Below are 18,506 nucleotides of genomic sequence, written 5' to 3'. Positions count from 1 at the left end.
TGTATTCATTCTGTATGGATCAGCTCCAGACTATACCTGATAAGATCATAAGTTTGGGTCTTGGTTCTCAAGTTTCTGGTCTGGTGAGAATTGTTTATAATTACAAATATTGATCAAATTGTTCTAGACCAGAATAACATATCAATTATTCTGAAATTGAGTTGTAACGCTCTTTGCATTTGACTGAGGATTTGACGGTGGCTCTATGAAAACTATGGGACAACAAAACCTGGTTCGGTCTTTGGAGGCAACACGCTCACATCATTCATGAATTATGCTCATGCCCATCACCTCGCCAGAGGCTTCTACGGATGATTATGGGCGGCAGTTTCTTCTTCTCTGTCTGTTTACATGCATAAATATAGTGTTCAGTGTATGATATGTGTAGTCTACTGTCTCCAGTATGGCCTTCTGTCCCTTAGCAATATATGAGGACCTGTTGTGTGTTAGTGTTTACTGCGAAACTATGGAAATATTCGATAAGTCTCTGCACCAATGCCGTCGAGACAAATTCCAGCACATTTGCGATACTTTAAAGTGATTCGGGTCGTGATTCCTGAGGTAAAATCCAGGGGGAATATGAGGCGACCGCCCTGAACACACCACCAGCCGGCCTGTGATCCTGTGATGAAGTGGGTTGCTCAGGAATGTGGAAGCAGCCCTCTTGAAACAACGATAACACGAGTGACTGGTGTTCTAATTAAAACTTCCAGGGGGAGGCTGCAGGAACTCACTGACTTGGAAGGATCACATCTATTTTTAAGGGATCTAATAAGAATGCACTACCTTAGGAGACAAAGTGATAAAAGCAGAACAAAAGCACGGCTCAATGGTCCGCAATGTTTTAGAGGCCATTTCTCTCTGTTCTGTGTGCTCAGCAAGTTAGTTTGAAACAGTATTGACTGCTCATTGGATTTTCACTCCGGAGTCTCCATTCGGTTTGTGCAAAATATGAATTTTATGATGAAGCATTAATAATGTATGTAATCGCCAATTCTTTTTTTGCAAGCCATGGCAGACTGTGTGAGCAGATTCCTGTGTTGCTGCAGTGTATCTGAAATATTCATGGCCACATTATTGCTTAATTTTGTTGTGACTAAGAGGGATTAATACTCATCCATTAACTAAAGCTAATTCTGTGGCTGCCTCGAGGTAGCATAAGTATATTGGACAAGAAAGTGAGATTAGGAGTGGAATGATGCATAACATCAGCGGGGTGGCTATCGCTGTAAATCGATTTGGGAATCACACTGACTAAGTGATTGTTGTGTTAGTGTTTCTGCTGGACAACGAAAAAACACACATCATCAGGAAAGTGTCTGCTGGCAGGGAAAAAAACACTTTGTTTTTAATGACCAAATGCTATTGTCTGTGTGCGTGGCTCATTAGAAACATGGAATTTAGATTTTTTTTTAAATTGCTGCTTGTGCTCCTGCTGTATTATGCAATGCAAATCAATTCACACGTGCCTTCTGCTGAAGTTAGGAGTATGATAATGTATGATTTATACCATCTTGTGCAGCTAATCTTCCACTGATATTCAGGCTGCATGCATTATGGCTGTGATTTATAATCATGAACACATTCTGTGGTATGATCCAGGCCTAGTATTTTGGCCGCTTGTCAAACGGAAAGGGATTTGTCGCATTTGGGGCAAAAAGTCTGCACAATTCATACTTGAGACGATAAATGAATGATTGATGGTATTGTGGAACACATGAAGAGAGACGTGAAGCACTTTTTTTTCAATGCATCTGTTTATACTGATAGTAATAATTTAAATGCATCGTTTGGGTATAGTTCTGAATTATTAACAGTTCCGTAACCTCAGATACGGTGCCTATGAGCTCTTAAGCAAAACTGGAGAATACATTTTTATGTAAAATATGAGAAACTCTTGTGTGGCTGACTGGTTATCCTCTTTTGTTCTCTAATGCTTATTTCACCAGGCAAGTTATTTATCTACAGCAATGGCCTTGGAGAGGCGGTTGCAGGGAGGAAGGATTACACAAAGCATATGCACACACACACACACACACACACACACACAGGGGAGCTTTGTGTCTATGCCTACACTGCTGGCTAGAGGCAGCTGCAATGGAAATACTATCACAATGCCTTGCTCAAGGACACTTCAGCAGAGGATATTCCCTCCAACTGTGATTTGAACTTACAATCAAGGCTCTTTCTGACCACAAGGCCCCAGTAATACTTCTCCCATATTACAACCCCCCCTCCATGTTTACAGAGTACATTGCTACATATTGATCAGTGTAACAATACATAATGGGTTTGCAGGAATTGCTGAAAAATCCATTTTGCCTTATCGATTGCTGTAATGAAGATGAATGCTGAATCACTCAGTATGAAAATGGCTGGTGCGCGTTCGCGACCTGCAAGTTTCATACTATTTCTTGTTTGCGCCGGAGAGACTGCTCTTTCTCTCCTCCGAGCTTCAGACCCGCAGATTACCATGTGTTTTCATTCACAGCCGTTAGACCAGTGTTTGTGATTATGCAAATGAGAGAACATGCAGGAAATTTAATCAGAGTGCAAATTTGATTTCACGTGAAAGATTGCTCAGGGGTGGGGGGGCTTGATCGCATAATATTGAACAACCAAATTATGTTCAATATTTGTTTTCGCAGTGGGCCTCGACTCGGACAGCCCACAGCTTTATAGGCTTAAGGTTTTGCCTTGGTTTGGAGGCTTGAAGTTAACATTCTTGCATAAGGTTTGATTATCCTTTGTTCTCCCCAGAGATGCTGAATAGAAACTACAGTTAATAGCGAGCATTTCCATATCAGCGGCGAAGCACAGCAGCTTGTGTTTATGCATTTTTATTATTGTTGCGTCCCCTGAACCAAATATCTAAGTGCTCGGGTTTCTTTTGTTCCTCAGTTGAATAGCAGAGAAACGGGCTCTTTATAATTGCACATTAACTCGGAGGACAGCATTGTGCTTTTGCGTGTGCCACTGTAGATAACTGGTGATTAAACTGAGCGTTACTCCAGAAGCATGACAGAATTGAAACTAATAAAGCATGTCAGTCAATAAGGAAGGTGGGCTCTGTTTATCACGCTCAGAGATGTAGAACAAACAAATGTCATTCTGCCTTTTAACAAAGAGACTGGCTTGGTTTAGTTGTCTTGTGACCCACAATCTCAAGGCAATGACAGGAGAGGTTTTGCATGTCATTCATAAAGGTCTCAGAAAACAACTGCACTGTCAAGAGTTTTGAGCTCAAAAATCCTGACTATTTTGTATTCACTCCCTTTTACAACATGACCTTGTTGTACCAATACACATGTGCATTTAGGCAGAGGCAAATTACATGTTTAGATTTCTTGCAAGGACTGCAGAATAAACCTTCCTGAATTGGTGCAAGCGTAATATCTCCAGAGCAAATCTGTGTAGGTTTCCCCTGGAGATCTGAGGTTAATTTCACAGCACTTTTTTTTGCAAAATACCGTCAAGGCAATGGCTTTCCTGGCGTGTGTGTGGGCTAACTTTAAAGCGGGGCATATGGTCATAAGAATAGAAATAGTTCACCCTAAAATGAAAAGTTAGTCATTATCTACTGACCCCCATGTCAGTCAAAACTCCACTGAAGTTTGTACAACAAGCAAGTTAGCCCCCGTAGTTCCATCTCAGCCTTCTTCCAAGTTACTGAAGTTAACAAGGCCATCTTTTTACAACTGAAAAAAAAAAAAAGCAAAAAAAAAAGCATAAAAAAAGCATAAAATATCCAACTTTCTTGAAACATGTCATGCACACAGGTGTTAGTGTAGCCAAACAATTGCAGTATGGGTCCAAAAGTCCCATATTTACCTCACTGAGGATGTTTTGTTCTAGGATGCAGCAACAGTCACCTGCACACCCTACAGTACTATTGTCAGTGAGGAAAATATCGGAGATAATGAGGTAAATATTGAACTTTTGGGCCCACAGTCCAATCGTTTGGCTAAAATAACACTTTTGATTATGCTACGTGAGCAGTTTGGAGAAATTTGATTAATATTTTATGCTTTTGGAGCTCTACAAGATGGTCCTGTTAACTCCAATAGGTTTGGAAAACATTGAGCTGGTCCCACAAGTGTTACCACAAGTGTTCATCATGCCAAACAATACAGCAGAATTAAAACAGACAGATGTACCAGATCTTTTATTTCCTTTGATTCTACAGATTGTAGCAGCAGGATTCCTAAAGACTCAGAAGTTAGGAAGTAAGATTGAGGTTTCTAGCCCAGGTAAATGCAGACTTGTTGGCCCCACAGGTCCTCTAGAGGTAGGTTGTGGGTACAATTGGGTCACCGTACATGCAGTCCTCCTCCAAAGCGAGGCTGTACTGGCTTCCACTTCCTCCTTTGTAGGCGCTTGTCACAATCCTGAGCCAGCCCTTCTCACCCTGGGGAGAGAAATGTCAGGTTCACTGGGACAGATTGCGAATCAAGTGCCGCCACTGCATCTCACACTCTTTATAATATCCACCATTTTAAAATGCCAAGTTTTAAAACCAGTGAACCGTGCAAGTAGTAAGGCTGTGAAGTATTCATGTGAGGACTCACCCACGGCTCTCCCCAGGAGTTGCGCACGATCCAGTATTCGGTGCCGTTTTCTACTCCCCAGCCTGCCACTGACACAATGTGGTTGACGCCAGGAGTCTCAACATACTCCGAGTACAGACCCCCGGTGTACGCATCAAGCTTGTCTGTGGCCATGATCCCACAGCTAGGGGGGGGGAATTAATATTCCAAACACAATTCATTCAAATGCCTTGAAAAAAGGAGTTTCAGCTCAAAATGATTTGCCATTTAAAGTTATTGCTGGTAGAAAAGTAGAACTTTTATGAGTATTTGAAGCGATTAGCAATCCTCTGACTTACTCACACATGATAGTACAATGGAATATGCATTTTGAAATACTGACTGAGGAACATTTGAGATGCAGCATTTGAATGAATTCCAGTGAATGAAATCCATTTTAACATTTCAGCTTCAAACTGACCTGATGGGTCCTCTAGCATAGATTTCTGCCATCATATTCTCTCGTCCAGTAATGGCTCCATAATCACCCACTTTCCATAAGGTGTAGTTCTGCACAGTGCCGCATTTCCCGAACGTTATGCAGGTCCCACATGCGTTGAATGGCTTGCATTCTGTCAAGAGATAAACGCATAACATGGGCATTTGGAATGATGGCTCAATCTCATGTTCAGGTTCAGGTTACTTTATTTGTATCCGTAGGTAGATTTGGTTTGCAGTAGAGTCATCCATCTTGACACACATTTTAGAAACAACACAAGCAGTAGACAAACATAATAAAAGTAGGCTCAAAGTTCCAATAATCACTAAACCACTAAAACTAAAAGATACAATAAATAAATAAATAAACAAAAATTGCCTCTATATCATCTGTGCAATGTTGCTACGACTTGTTAATCTGAGTGATGGCTGCTGGAACAAAGCTATTTTTATACTGCTTTGTTCTGCACTTTGGGGCTATAAACCTTCGTCCAGAAGGAAGAAGCTGAAATTCTCTGTGCAGAGGGTGGGAGTCGTCATTTAAGATCGAGTCAGTTATCCTCTGTAACTGTCTGGTGTACAGGGACGCTGCTGGGTTAAGCTGTGACTCACCAATCAGCCGACTAGACCATTTAACAATCTGATTCAGAGAGTTTCTGTTCTTTAAAAGATAGGTTTCCAAACCATGACACCAAAGAAAAAGATAAAATCGATTCAATAAAAGCACGGTAGAATAAGGTCATCATGGTTTTATCGATGTGGAAATAGGACAGTTTCCTCAAACAAAACAAACGCTGGTGCCCCTTGTATGTATGCATTAACATGAAAATTACAGACCAATGTCAATGCTGATTACTGACTCTGGTCTTTTGCCTGGTAGTTGTTGCAGGTCTCATCAGGGACGCCATATTTATTGGCGTAGTCCCACACCATAGCGTGGTCTCCTCCATGACAGGTGCCGGCATCAGCGCAGTCGATCACATGCTGGACAGAGAGATAAGCAGATGGCCACACTCCTTTCCGCTTGATGTTGATGCGATCTAACATGAGGACAAGACCGAACAAAAATAAATTTAAAAAAAGCTGAATTCTACTCAAAATGCTATATTCATTTTGGAAGATCCGATTTGAAGTTAGTGATTCAATATTACTGAAGACCCCATCTGTTATTTTGTCACACAAGATTTAATTTGCATACAATTCCTCAGAAAAACACCATAATTTCATTTCTTTTTTCAAGGCGCTACATTCCAAATGGGTGAGCTCCAAATTCAGATAAAAAGTAAATGCATGAAGGAGAAAGTTGGCCCACCAAAACTATTGGCTTATACAGTATGCATCACCTTTAGACTCCAGAGAAGTCAACTAACATGAGGAGCAGCCAAGGTAGCTTTACCTGTCTTTAAATGATCAAATGTGAAAGGCCTGTGTGCACACTTTATGGAAAGGATCAAAAACCACAACCTGTCATAGAATAAGTCTAACCTGCCATTGCACTGGTGCTACCATGAGCCCAGCAAGAGCCGCAGTACTGAGGAATATGCTGGTTACGGGTTGTGCTGGCGTAGTTGATGCCGTTGACATTCCTCCAGTCCCAGGACTTTGGTAGTTCAGCGAGGTTCAGGAATTCATGCGGACGAGCTGTGGTTCTGTCAGAGACATGAGACAGGGCTTTAGACAGAACCTGTGCATCATTTACAAGCACAGTGAGGTTTAAGGGCAGCAGGTTCACTATGAAACGGTCTCAACGTCAGTTTTTAAATGCCCCATCATTCACTTCAGGAAAGTTACTATGGTGCAACTGAAGCAAAATCCAGCCAGAGCGCATTGAGCTTTGACAAACCTCACTCCAAATCAACACAGGCAGAGGGAAAGGAGGAATTTGTGAATGCATGCATGTTCCAGCCAAGTCTAAAATTAATCTCTTGTCAACTTCACAAAAACAGTAGACGCAGAGCATTAAGTCAGAGTGGGCATGACAAGACATGATATGACTTCATGCTGCTAGTGACCCAGTCACCCGGCCTGCTTCACCTAGACTGGAATACGAGTCAAGCCGGAACTTGCTACTTTGACTCCGCTGTTGTCTCGCTGTCGAGACTGATCAAGAATCCAGTCCAGAGCAGACCTGGGTTAGATAACATTTGCAAAAAATGTTTTAATCTACTTGGAGCAGTTTATAGGTGGGTTTTACCATATCAAGACACTTTAGATGGCCGCTAATAAGTTGTCAATCAGAAAAAGTATGCTAAATGGACCTAAAGATAGTAAATAACTTTCTGGTGCTTGTTGTATTTTCTGTTGTGTCAAACCCCATCCATCTGATACTCCAAGCAAGATCAATAAGATTAAAAGAGAATTACCTCCAGTTTTACCTATCAATTTGACTTGCTTTTCATAGATAGTACAACACAACACATGCATACATGACGGGCCGGTTTAAGGAGCCAACAGGTTACACTCATCAGGTTCACCTACTTCACACCAAAATTTGGTTTCCTAGGCATCGGCTGGTAACGATGTGGCTTCTCGCTAAAAAAGCATCCGGCTAAAACGGCGGATGCCATGAACACAAACAATAAAATAAGTAACTGAGCCATGTTGAACCAGAGAGGAACGTCACATGACTTGGAACAGCTTTAGTGAGGCTTTTATAGATTCTCTCCCAACACACACACAACAAACACTGTTCTCTCCAATGTAACCTGAAGCGAGCCAATCAGGACGTATTGTTCTCACCTGGGACTTGCTGTGATGTAGTGGAGGGTGAAGCAGAGCAAATGCACATATTCTGTTGGAGTGACATCATGGAAGTGCACACTACTAGACTGTGATTGTACTTGAATTTTAATGTGATTTCATACTTTTTTGCTGATGTTGAATGTTCTTTTTGCCCAACCCTGTCACGGGTTAGGGTTGCCGTGACTCTAGTTTTCCTTGTGTCTCCGCCTCCCTGGTCTGTGTCTGTTAGGGTGTGTGTGGCGTGGGCGTGGCTCCCTCTCTCCCCCCAGCTGGATTTACCTGCACACCTGTACCTCATTGCTCATCACCACCAGTATATCTACCCTGGCTTGCCACCCATTCATCGCCAGATTGTTCCACCTAATCTGTGGTAGACGCACTCTCGGTCACTCTGCATTCTCATATCAGAGTTTATTCTTGTGTTCCTTGTCCTGTACGTTTGATCGTGTTTCTCCTGTGTCCAGGATTTCCCCGCCTGTCCGCCTGCCTGCCACTCATCTGCTTGTCCACCAGCCAGCCTGCTCGTCTGCTTGCCCGCCCGTCAGCCAGCCCAGTCCGGATCGTCTCCGCTACTCCACCCCGCTGCCTTCGTCTCACTCTACCCTATTCCAACCACCAATAAACCTTTTCCTTTTTTCATCTACCTATTGTCCGTGTCTGCATTTGGGTCCACGAAAACAATCCCTAACAAACCCGCCCTTCCAACTTTACATGATGAGAACTACAATGGAAATGTGTCAACCCAAGAGATTTTGTTTATGCTTAATATGTCTTTATGTGTTAAGCTGTCAAATAAATAAAATCAAATAGACAGTACTCAGGCATAGAGAACTTTTTTTTTTTTTTATTTAGTTGAATTTGGTGGGTTTTTCATACTTGGGCATGACGCTTACAATTAAATGAAATCAGGGCATTTTGACATTCAATCCCCAACCTAACAATGGCAGCCACAAGTAAAATAGAGTTGGCCTAATATCATTCAGAGGATGCTGACATGTTGGAGTTACTGTGACATTAGAAAAACAAGCTTGTGATCAGAAGATCACCAGTTTGAATCTTCAGTAGTGTGAGTTGGAGAACTGGATCTACACGCTCCATCAATACTGTTTTTGCGCAGCATTAAAGACAAATAATAATAATAAAACTGATCTTTACAGAGGCTGTTTTAAGTGTTTTCCAGCATCATAAATGCATGTTTTAGTACCATTATGGCATTTTTAGTTGCGCCTCATAAACTGTGGGAAATGTGGGAAACGCATCTCACAGCCAACTCTCACAAGACTATAACGTTCCAGTGTTTGTCTTGATGCATGTGGTTTGATCAGTAACAGAAGGTCGACATCATGATGATGCCTCATTCGCACATGCCAGCACAATTCGTTTGTGCATTTACTGCCTCTGATAACAAAGACTCTATCAGGCTTCACTGTTATACCACAAACAGAGCATGATCCTAATTGACTGCCTGCCATCCTTTCCCATCTGCAGGAATAGAACGTCATATTTAATACGTTGATTAAAATCTAATCCCCCCATGTGACTCGGAGATGAAAGTAATTTTCATGTAATGGAGACTATTAATATTTAGATATAGAAAGGAAACCAGATTCCAGATTTGCAATCAGCTGGAGGATGGTAAATGATAGCTAAGGCTGCCAGTGAACTGGAAACCAAAGCCTGCAATGCAAATAAGGTTGGCTCTTTTCCAATTAACATTTTTCTTTTTCTCTCTCTCTCTCTCTCTCTCTCTCTCTCTCTCTCTCTCTCTCTCTCTCTCTCTCTCTCTCTCTCTCTCTCTCTCTCTCTCTCTCTCTCTCTCTCTCTCAAAGTTATTATGAGGCCCTCTCAGCTATTATGAAACCAGGTCATTCGCCATTCATCTGCAGGCTAATACTCCAAAAACTTGACATGTCTTCTCATCATGATATATGAGTAGTAGAATAGTACCTTGCCTGATAGACCTGTCTTTAGATCTGCAGCGTAGCATACAAAACATAATCATCATTGTCGGGTGAAAACCTCCTAACTCCAATTTTGTTGATTTTCGTGTTAACTTCAGTTGAAGGATTACATTCTCCTCTAGGCTTTGAGAAAATTCTACGACCCTCGGACTGATGAAACCCTTTCAAAACCAATCGGATAAACTCAAAAATGCATGGCCGTCAAGCTAAAATCAAGGCTGCTTTTCTTTTTTCACCCAGCAGCAGTGACATGAAACTGTGTACAAATACTTTTGAATATGGCTGAAAAAGTAGATGAAAATATAACTTGAGGTGCATTTGATTTATTTTTCCAGGCACTTAAATACCAACTTGGGGATGTGGAAAACCATAGATATGCACTGCAGGGAGTGGATGGTGATTTGTTTTGTTGCCGGTTTATTGCGATTGGCTCATACGCCTTAAATCAGGAAGCAGCATAAATAAATCTCAACATGATCCCAAACATCCAGGTGCGTACAACATACAAACATGAAAACACTTAGGAGCCAAGATAATCGATGGCTCATTCACGGACACGATGGCTTGTTACAGGCGCATCAGTGTGATCTCTCCATGATTAGCATCGTTACCCGCCTTCATGAGCGTGTCACCTTCCTCATTAACGTCAACAACATCATTAGCGCACTCATATGCCAGGTGATTGATTTGTTCGTTTGTGTGTGTGTGTGTGTGTGTGTGCGTGTGAGAGAGAGCGTGTTGTCTGTGGGTGAGTGGTTATGTATCATGCATGCGCGTATGTGCGGGTATGTGAACGTTTGGTGTGTGTGTGTGTGTGTGTGTGTGTGTGCCTGCACTTGTAGAGCAGATAATATCCGTGTGCACTGATCCATGTGAGACTTGGAGGTCAGTTGAGTGTCTCTGGCATTTCCTTAGGAAGAAACCCCCCACCCACCCCCGCTCACCTGTCAGCTGTCATAAAGGAGTTAACATCAGATAACTGGCCAGTTGGCTCAAAGGTGCAGTGGAAAGCTGTGGTCAGACAGGCAGCTCAAATCAATTTTTTCACATATCTGATACGATTTTCTGAAGTCTGAACAGCTAAAAAACACATAGAACCCAATCTCTTCGGGTCAGATTTAAAGTCACAGTGAAGCGAACCTTGCAAGCTAATATCCCATATCGTAACATACTTGTATTTAACAATAAATACCAAAATAATATTTCTTTCCTTCTCATGTTGTTATATCAAAATCCCATTTCCTGGAAAACAGCATGTTTTTTGTGGTTACTTCATGGCACACCAGTAGGCAGACATAAAAATTCCAGCCAATAATACCATCACAGATTTTGGAACAGCTGCTCGTTGAAAAACAAATCAGATTTGCCCACAGTCTGAGTGAAATGCTTCAAACTGGGATTCCAGGTTTGACCGTTAATTTGCAGCACTCTAAAGGATTTCATGATCACACATAACTGCAGTTATGGTCCTTTTCTTTTTCTAAACTGAATTGAAAGTTTGCATGGTCATTTGTGTGTGGAGTGACTGTCGTGACCCTTTGGCCTATGAAACCTGTTGAAAAATACATGGTTTCATTTCAAAGCTACAAGGACATCCAAAAGAAAAGTATTTCTGAAAAACATACTATTTGCAGATGTGTGGTTTTTGCCTGATAACAACAATATGCTTAATAATATATGTTTAGTTTAGTTTTTAGTAGCATACAAATATACAGAGTAGTCTATATTATAGAGTAAAACAAGGTATAGATTTGAGAGGAAATGTGCAGAAGAGGTAAGAAACCTGAAAGTGCTTTTGCTGGAACTTTTCTAATTAGATTATTAGACAGAGAGAAGTCTGTTCCAAACTGCTATATATCCATTTTGGAATTTAAAAAAAACCTGAAATTCATTATTCATCTCCAAAATATAGATAATTCACTTTGCAAAAGCTTTATCAAAGTCTGAGGACATAAATTACTTACCATCCTTTAAAAAGTAACATCATTTGTTTCAATTTTGTACTATCAATCATTTTGTAAGAGTGGATGCCACTTAGTTCAAAGGATGAATAAATTTTGGAACAAAACTCATATCATATACAGCATCAATTAGATTTCCAGGAGAGTTTATCAGATTTTCTGTACAAGGATGACAGCGAAACCAGCTGTTATCAATTGTAAAACTCCACCAACTGTTACTAACTGCAAAATTATACTGTTTATTGCACGGGTTTGTGGTCTTTTTTGAGGTGTAAACTCTCATTAGAAAAAAGTTCATTTACTCGAAAAATCAACTGCTCCACTTTTTTAACAAAAGGGCCAACTGGCAGAGCTGAACAAAGCCCAAGTATCTGATTCTGACCAGGACTTGCCAGGGGTGAGAATCCGATCCAACTGGGACTGTCAGCAGCAGATCTGAGGGGCACGCTGCAAAAAATATCCAACTTAGCACAACTTAAAATCTTATTTTTGAAGTAAAAGACAAGCGAAAACATCTGCAAAAGGTTGGAGATCGTTTCACTTGCTTTCAAGTGCAGTTTTCCTGGTTTCAAGGTGACAGTGCACTTGAAATGAGGTGCATGAGTATCAAGGTAATTTCACTTAATAGAAGAAAATTCTTTAAACAGGCTTATTTAGCCTGAATACAAGGGAAATGATCTCCCTCCGTTGCAGAATATTCCACCACTTCGTTCTAAGAAAAGCAAGATCTTAAGATCCGATGCCAGATGAAACGACTTGACGTTAAATGGTCATTATTTGCAGTGTAGAGTCCTTGTCGTGTGAAAAGCAGCCACATTTTCCAGTTGAGGAGATTTCAAAGGCGCCGCCCCGAGCTCCTGCCTCTCCAGCGGAGCCACCTGTCCAGCCGGACCAAATCCCTCAACCTGAAAGTTCACCGTCGGGGGTTTCGTCACCCAGCAAGCCGCTTCACATTCGATTGGCCTCGCCGACGCTAACAAAGCTCTGGCGATGACAGACTTGTTAAATACATTTCAGTCATAACAGTCATAAATGGTTTTTAATGGAGAATGCATTGGAATAAGGTCAAAGGAGTAAAACTGAAGAATGGGGGCTCAGTTCGTTCAAGTGGGTATCCCAGGCGCGTCACAAAGCCGATAATGCTTTGGCTCCTGTGGCTGATGAGAAGTCAGAGAGGTTGAGGAGACTGGCTGGAGACTGGAAGCACTGCTGTCAAATCAAATGCATTTATTCAGCGAGGCAGCAATGTCTATTTTGAGTTGAGAATCAAATTCGGGAGCAAGGTTAACCGCTTTATACAGGATAGAGCACCGAATAATATTTGTCCTGTATTCACACTTCCTTCATAATTTCGTGCCCTCAGCTCATGAATTCATTAAACGTTCACTTCAGTCAACACTGCAGTCACAGAAATCCTAACATCAACTAATCCTAACCTTGGATTTTTTGCCAACTGCCCAATAAACATTATTTTTAGATTGGAAGTAGGTCAAGTTTGCTCTCAACCCCAACAAAATATTCATTAGATGCAAAATGAGTGTAGTTTTGTTATTTTTCTTAATTATGTATTTATATAAGTACGTGAGTTACATTAATAATATATACATTAAATTAAATGGTTATGAAAGACAAACCAATGCAGATAATTCTAAAGTATCTTATATAACGGGAGTGCTGATGTGCTAATTGTTGAAATCCTCATATTTTTTTTACTTTCTTTTGTCTCCATCTTTGTTGCTCAGCGCTCATTGCTGTGGTGTTTCTGCACTGCACTTCAGAGGTCACCTGTCAATCAAACAGTGTGGGCGGGACTGTGACCTCTTTCTCCTTGGATTTTCTCTTGATGCAGTTTGACTTTCTGTAGGTGGCGCTCTTTTCTTTGTCTCTTCTGCCATGGTGGCTATCGCTGCTCACGCTAACTACCCAGTTCTTCTACTTATCAGGTGATTGGAGCATGTGGGAGCTTCGGTAAGAGCTGGGGTGCGTTCAATAGCTCCAACACGTACAAAACAGAAAGTTTAAAAGGTAAAAACGTTAGTGCGTTGAAGCGTTTGTTAATGTTAGTGTTAGTTAGCGGTTGTTACTGGCAGAGAATGCTGAGGCGTCCACATGACAGGTGTTTGTAACGTAGCCAATGAAAATGTAGAATCACCCCGAACGGGATCAAGCGTACCTCAAAAGCCGTTGTGAAACATTTCACTCTGTGGGGAGCAAACATTTGTGTGCTCTGTGTGTTGGTTGGTTGGTTGCTTGGTTTGTTCGTGCATACCGCTTATTCCAGTGCACACTGCTCAGGTAAATTACGACATGCACTGTTAAGCAATGCAGAGCACTGAGAGCCCTGCATAAGAGAAATACAGTGTGCGCTCATTAGGGCTGAACAATTAATCTAAATTTTATCGAAAGCCTACTGCAATTTTCAAATCGCAGGAGGCGCAATATTTGTTAAAGGCAAAATGTGTGTCAAAATACCATTTTAAATGAAATATTGTCATGCTGCAGAGATGTCCTGGCCTACACATCATATTCTACAGACTTAAGAAAACATCTTTGTTTGGTACAGATCCCCGCAAAAATCACACCATAATCATTTTAATACATTTTTCAATGAAAATGAGAATAATGATGTAAAAATTATCATTCCCTCTAATATCGCAAATTATATCGCAATTGCAATATCAGTCAAAATAATCGCAATTAGATATTTTTTCAAAATCGTTCAGCCCTAGCGCTCATACACTATGCAATACGGTAGAAGTCACACAAGCATGAGCCAGCTATACGATGGCAACGTCACATACCAGGAAGTAGCTCTGTGATTTTCTAACTGTAGTGACACACTCAATGCATGTATTAAATATTTTGTTCAGCCATTCTCTTAGCTACAGCAACACTGTGTTGCCACAGCACTTTGGTGTTAACAGGTGGAGTTTTTAAAGTCAACATACAGTAGTTTCACTCAGTCCAGTCATGCGTACCTCCCACCCCACCACCACCTGAGCACCTAGAAAAAACATTAGCGCACTTGTTCCACACAGACCGCTGTTGCTGCTGCTGGGGTTGTAAACATAAAACGCATCACTTCCTGTGTGCCAGAGGATTTCTCCCAGGAAAGACCTACCAGATGCCGAGTGTTTAGAACAGGAAAAAGCTTTCATGAACTGGGAATAGCTTGAATCACTATTGTGTTTAGATTAATCGGTATTAGAGAGTAGCAAAGCAGACATTTATTTATATGAAAATGTCGTGGATTATTACTTTAAACTGTAGTTAAGATTACATGGTTATGTGACCTGCTGGTGATCCTGGGTCGGCGCATTTTTTCTGAGCTGTTAGCATATGGGCCTGGAGATTAGCAGCAAAAACTGCTTATAGGCTCTCAAAAGGGCTGTATCACTTTCATGCCTTTTTGTTACTTTTCAGCATATTAATAAATCCACTTCTAGCCTGAGGTCCCTCATTACAGACACGTGTTTCACAGCCAAGCTTTGTTCAAACCCACAGAACTTTATTTTAAATTCTAGTCAAGGTCCTAAGCTTTCCAAAGATACTAAATATGTCATGCTTAATTACAGGGTCATGTGTATAAAATGATGCACAAACATTCAGGGGTTTTTTTGTGTTGTAATGGTGCAGCCATAAAAAAATGGCATCTTGGGTTTGAATATTTCATTCCATATACGCAGCTGTAGCCTCAATGAAGTGTTGAAATAAGCAGATACAGAATATGTATGTGACTCTGTCATAAAGTTTGGAAAAAAAAATTGTATTTATTTTTTTAGCTTTGAAGCTACTTAAGGGGAAATTTAGCGGGAAACTCAGGGTGCAAGGGTTAATAGCAACTCATATATGCATAACATCTGTCGCTGTTTACATATGTTGTGTTATAAAGTAAAACAAATGTGTGTGTCAAATAAATCTTTTTTACACTGATGCATGGCCACATTATCTTTCCCTGAGTATCGTCACAAAGCCTCCCTTGGAACATTTGTGGTTGGACGTTACTTGAGCCAGGAGAGCAAGCCATCCTCTGGAACATTTACTGTTTATTTGGCTGTGCACTCCTGCAGAACTGAGCCCTGTTGGGAACAAAAGGTCACCTGACACACGTGAAGCCTGTGTTTTGTGTAACCCAGGTCTAGCATGTCCACCTCTCTCTCGGTTTTATCCCCCAGCTCTCTGTCAGGCACTTGGAGACTGGAAACACATCCCTAAAACACACTGGAACACAAACCGAGGACGTTATGAGTTTGCTCAGCTCTCTTGTCCACAGGCTTGTCTTTGCCCCCGAGTTTCCTCTTTTCTCATTTCGCTGGTATTTCGCTTGTTGTGCCACCACTTCCCCCCCTTCTGTGATGTGATTTTTGTTAAACAAGTCTTTCAAAGTCAGAAAAAAGAATTTCAAAAGGGTGGGGTATGGCTGAATGGTTGATTCGCACTAATCCCTTGACTGAACTCTCCCCCCTATGGAGTCAATGTATGGTTCTACGTGCACAGAATCGGCACCGTAAGGTCACATTTGTTTGGCTGGCTGGATCACCACCACAGAGGACTAATCCTGCAGAATTAGTCCATTCAGCGACCACCTCTTGACCAGGAGGCATTGGCCATTAAAATGGTTACAAAAGGAATGCCTGAGTCCTTTACAAAGGTTTTTTTTTTTCCTCTCAAAGGTAAAGGTAACCCACAGAGTGAGTTACAGTGCCTACGTCTCAGTCTGAAGCACCAAGTGGCCGATTTCATTTTGCACGTAGCGATTGTGCTTATTAAACATTTAGAGAGCCTATGTCAAATTTTAATTGGAGTCTGTGCAGGCTGCATCCGCTGTACTGTCTGCTTTGTTTCTGAGTTTCCGCTCTGCTCCCAAAACGACGCGGCTGTACAAGCTTTGCTTTTTTATATATCAGCATTTTTAGTGACTAATGGCAACATATACAGTACATCACATGTTATGATTTTCTGCAGCTTGCTAGTGTCATTAGTATGCTGTATATACGAGGCATTCGGGAAGTCTGAAAGCATAAAAGGTGTCTCCAACATCTTTTAACACATTCACTGCATTAAGGTCATGTCTGTTTTCGAAAGATCACAACCAGTAAAGACAGAATATAAAGTCCTCTGGAACCAGGATGATTCCCCTCTCTCTTTTCCATGATAAATGTTATCAAGATGCCACATTAGATTACTCCTCTTTTTTCAAATTGAGACTCAGTTCAAGCAAGAGCTATCTTCCCTCCTGTTGAGTGGGCTTGACAGAAGCAATTTCCTAGTTCTAATCGAAAGATTTCTTCATTGGTAGGACTTACTAAATACCAGAGCGGGCACACCGCAGCACCAGATGTGTCCCAGTGTCCCCAGAAACACTCAAAGCTTATTTGTGTTTTGAGGCTTGCAAAGACGCTTGGAGAACATCTGCTGAATTTTAATTTTAAAGTTAACGAAAGTGTAGGCGCATTCATGTTGAAAATTATTCTGTTCCTTCATGTTGGATTACTTGAAGCCTTTACTGCAAAATCACACAGCACCAACAAATACGGACACCTTTTTGTACAAAATGATTGCTGGCATGAAAGTAAGATTTGTTCATGATTATTACTGAAGCTGACTAAAGAACATGAAGTGGAAATTATAAAAAAGGGACATTTTAGATGCAATTAGTTATTTAGTGGACATCTGTTAACATTTTAACATTTGCCTACAAAAAAGCTACTACATGATGCAATGAAGTGTATTTTTGAAATGTATATCGCTATGACCATCAGGTAACAATTCTTCTTTTCCCCAAATGGATATACAGTATTTTGGAATTAAGAACCATTCACTTAATGAATTACTTACTTAATGTACTGTATGTGTACTTAATTACTTAATGAAGTTTGCATCGTCATACGGGTCTTTAGCAGGAACACCTCGGTGTGTTGCAGTCTGTTTGGCCCGTCTGTTATTTAGGCCTGAAATGAAAGGCAGGTGGTCAGCTGCTAATGTGCCCCAGCTTTGGACCACCATACATCTCGGCCCACTCATTCTCCACACAGTGATCAAAAGCAACTTGGCTGCTAAATATACGAGCTCATACATATGCATGACATGGCTAAACAGTCTCCGCTGACACCCATTAGTTGTACAGTCACACCGAGGAGGCCTATTTGGAGAATTTGCATGCGGACATTAGCAGATTAATCACGAGTGACAGTCGGGGGAACATTGCGGTCAGAAACCACGTGGGAGCCAAGATGGACTCTGACCTACATGTACCTGGTAGATTGCTGGCCTGGTTACTTTATGAGCTTCAAATGATTAAAATGACCCAGTTTCCTGGCTGTGTGAGGTGAGAAAAAAAGAAAGTCTATTCACAAAAAAGCAAATCATGTTATAAGATAGTGAAGTGTGAAAAGACTGACGCAGGTACCGTTTTGTTTTCGGTGATTTGAGGTTGTCTTTCCCTTGCAGGCAGTGTTGTTTTACAGATATCAGCGTATTACAGAAGCAGCTCTTTTGATTTGATGCCATGTTTTCCTTCCCTTTGAGAGATCAAAAACTATCCACATTCCTGGTTTTACTTTTTAGCATTCCTATTCTGAAAACTAAGATGCAGTCAATGAAAAACCTTCTCAAATATCCTGTAACTTTGACCCTTGCATTCTTTATTATTAATGTTGACAAAATAGCAATTTAAGCTTATTTTGCAGATTGGAGTTTTAGTTACACAAATATCTCTCAGAGGCAGAGCTGCTGTGCACACAGAAATAATCTCATTGGTTGAGTTAAACCTCAGTGGGCGGAGCCAAAGAAACAGTTTTTTGCATGTTAACTGGCAA

At 41.1% G+C, this 18,506-nt stretch overlaps 1 protein-coding gene across 1 annotated transcript; it reads right to left on the bottom strand.

Moving 5' to 3' along the window:
• Positions 1-4,282: 4,282 nt before the first annotated feature.
• On the bottom strand, positions 4,283-7,624 carry LOC139924971 (cathepsin Z-like). Its single transcript, XM_071916211.1, has 6 exons — positions 7,503-7,624; positions 6,510-6,673; positions 5,885-6,064; positions 5,008-5,158; positions 4,569-4,731; positions 4,283-4,408 (listed from the first exon to the last, which is right to left on the bottom strand). The coding sequence occupies exons 1-6, from the start codon at positions 7,622-7,624 to the stop codon at positions 4,283-4,285; spliced, it is 906 nt and encodes a 301-aa protein (XP_071772312.1).
• Positions 7,625-18,506: the final 10,882 nt, after the last annotated feature.

Source organism: Centroberyx gerrardi, chromosome 16 (assembly GCF_048128805.1).
Source record: "Centroberyx gerrardi isolate f3 chromosome 16, fCenGer3.hap1.cur.20231027, whole genome shotgun sequence".
Classification (NCBI taxonomy): Eukaryota; Metazoa; Chordata; class Actinopteri; order Beryciformes; family Berycidae; genus Centroberyx; species Centroberyx gerrardi.
The sequence above is the reverse complement of the archived record's forward strand: the minus strand, read 5'-3'. Positions and strand labels throughout refer to the sequence as shown.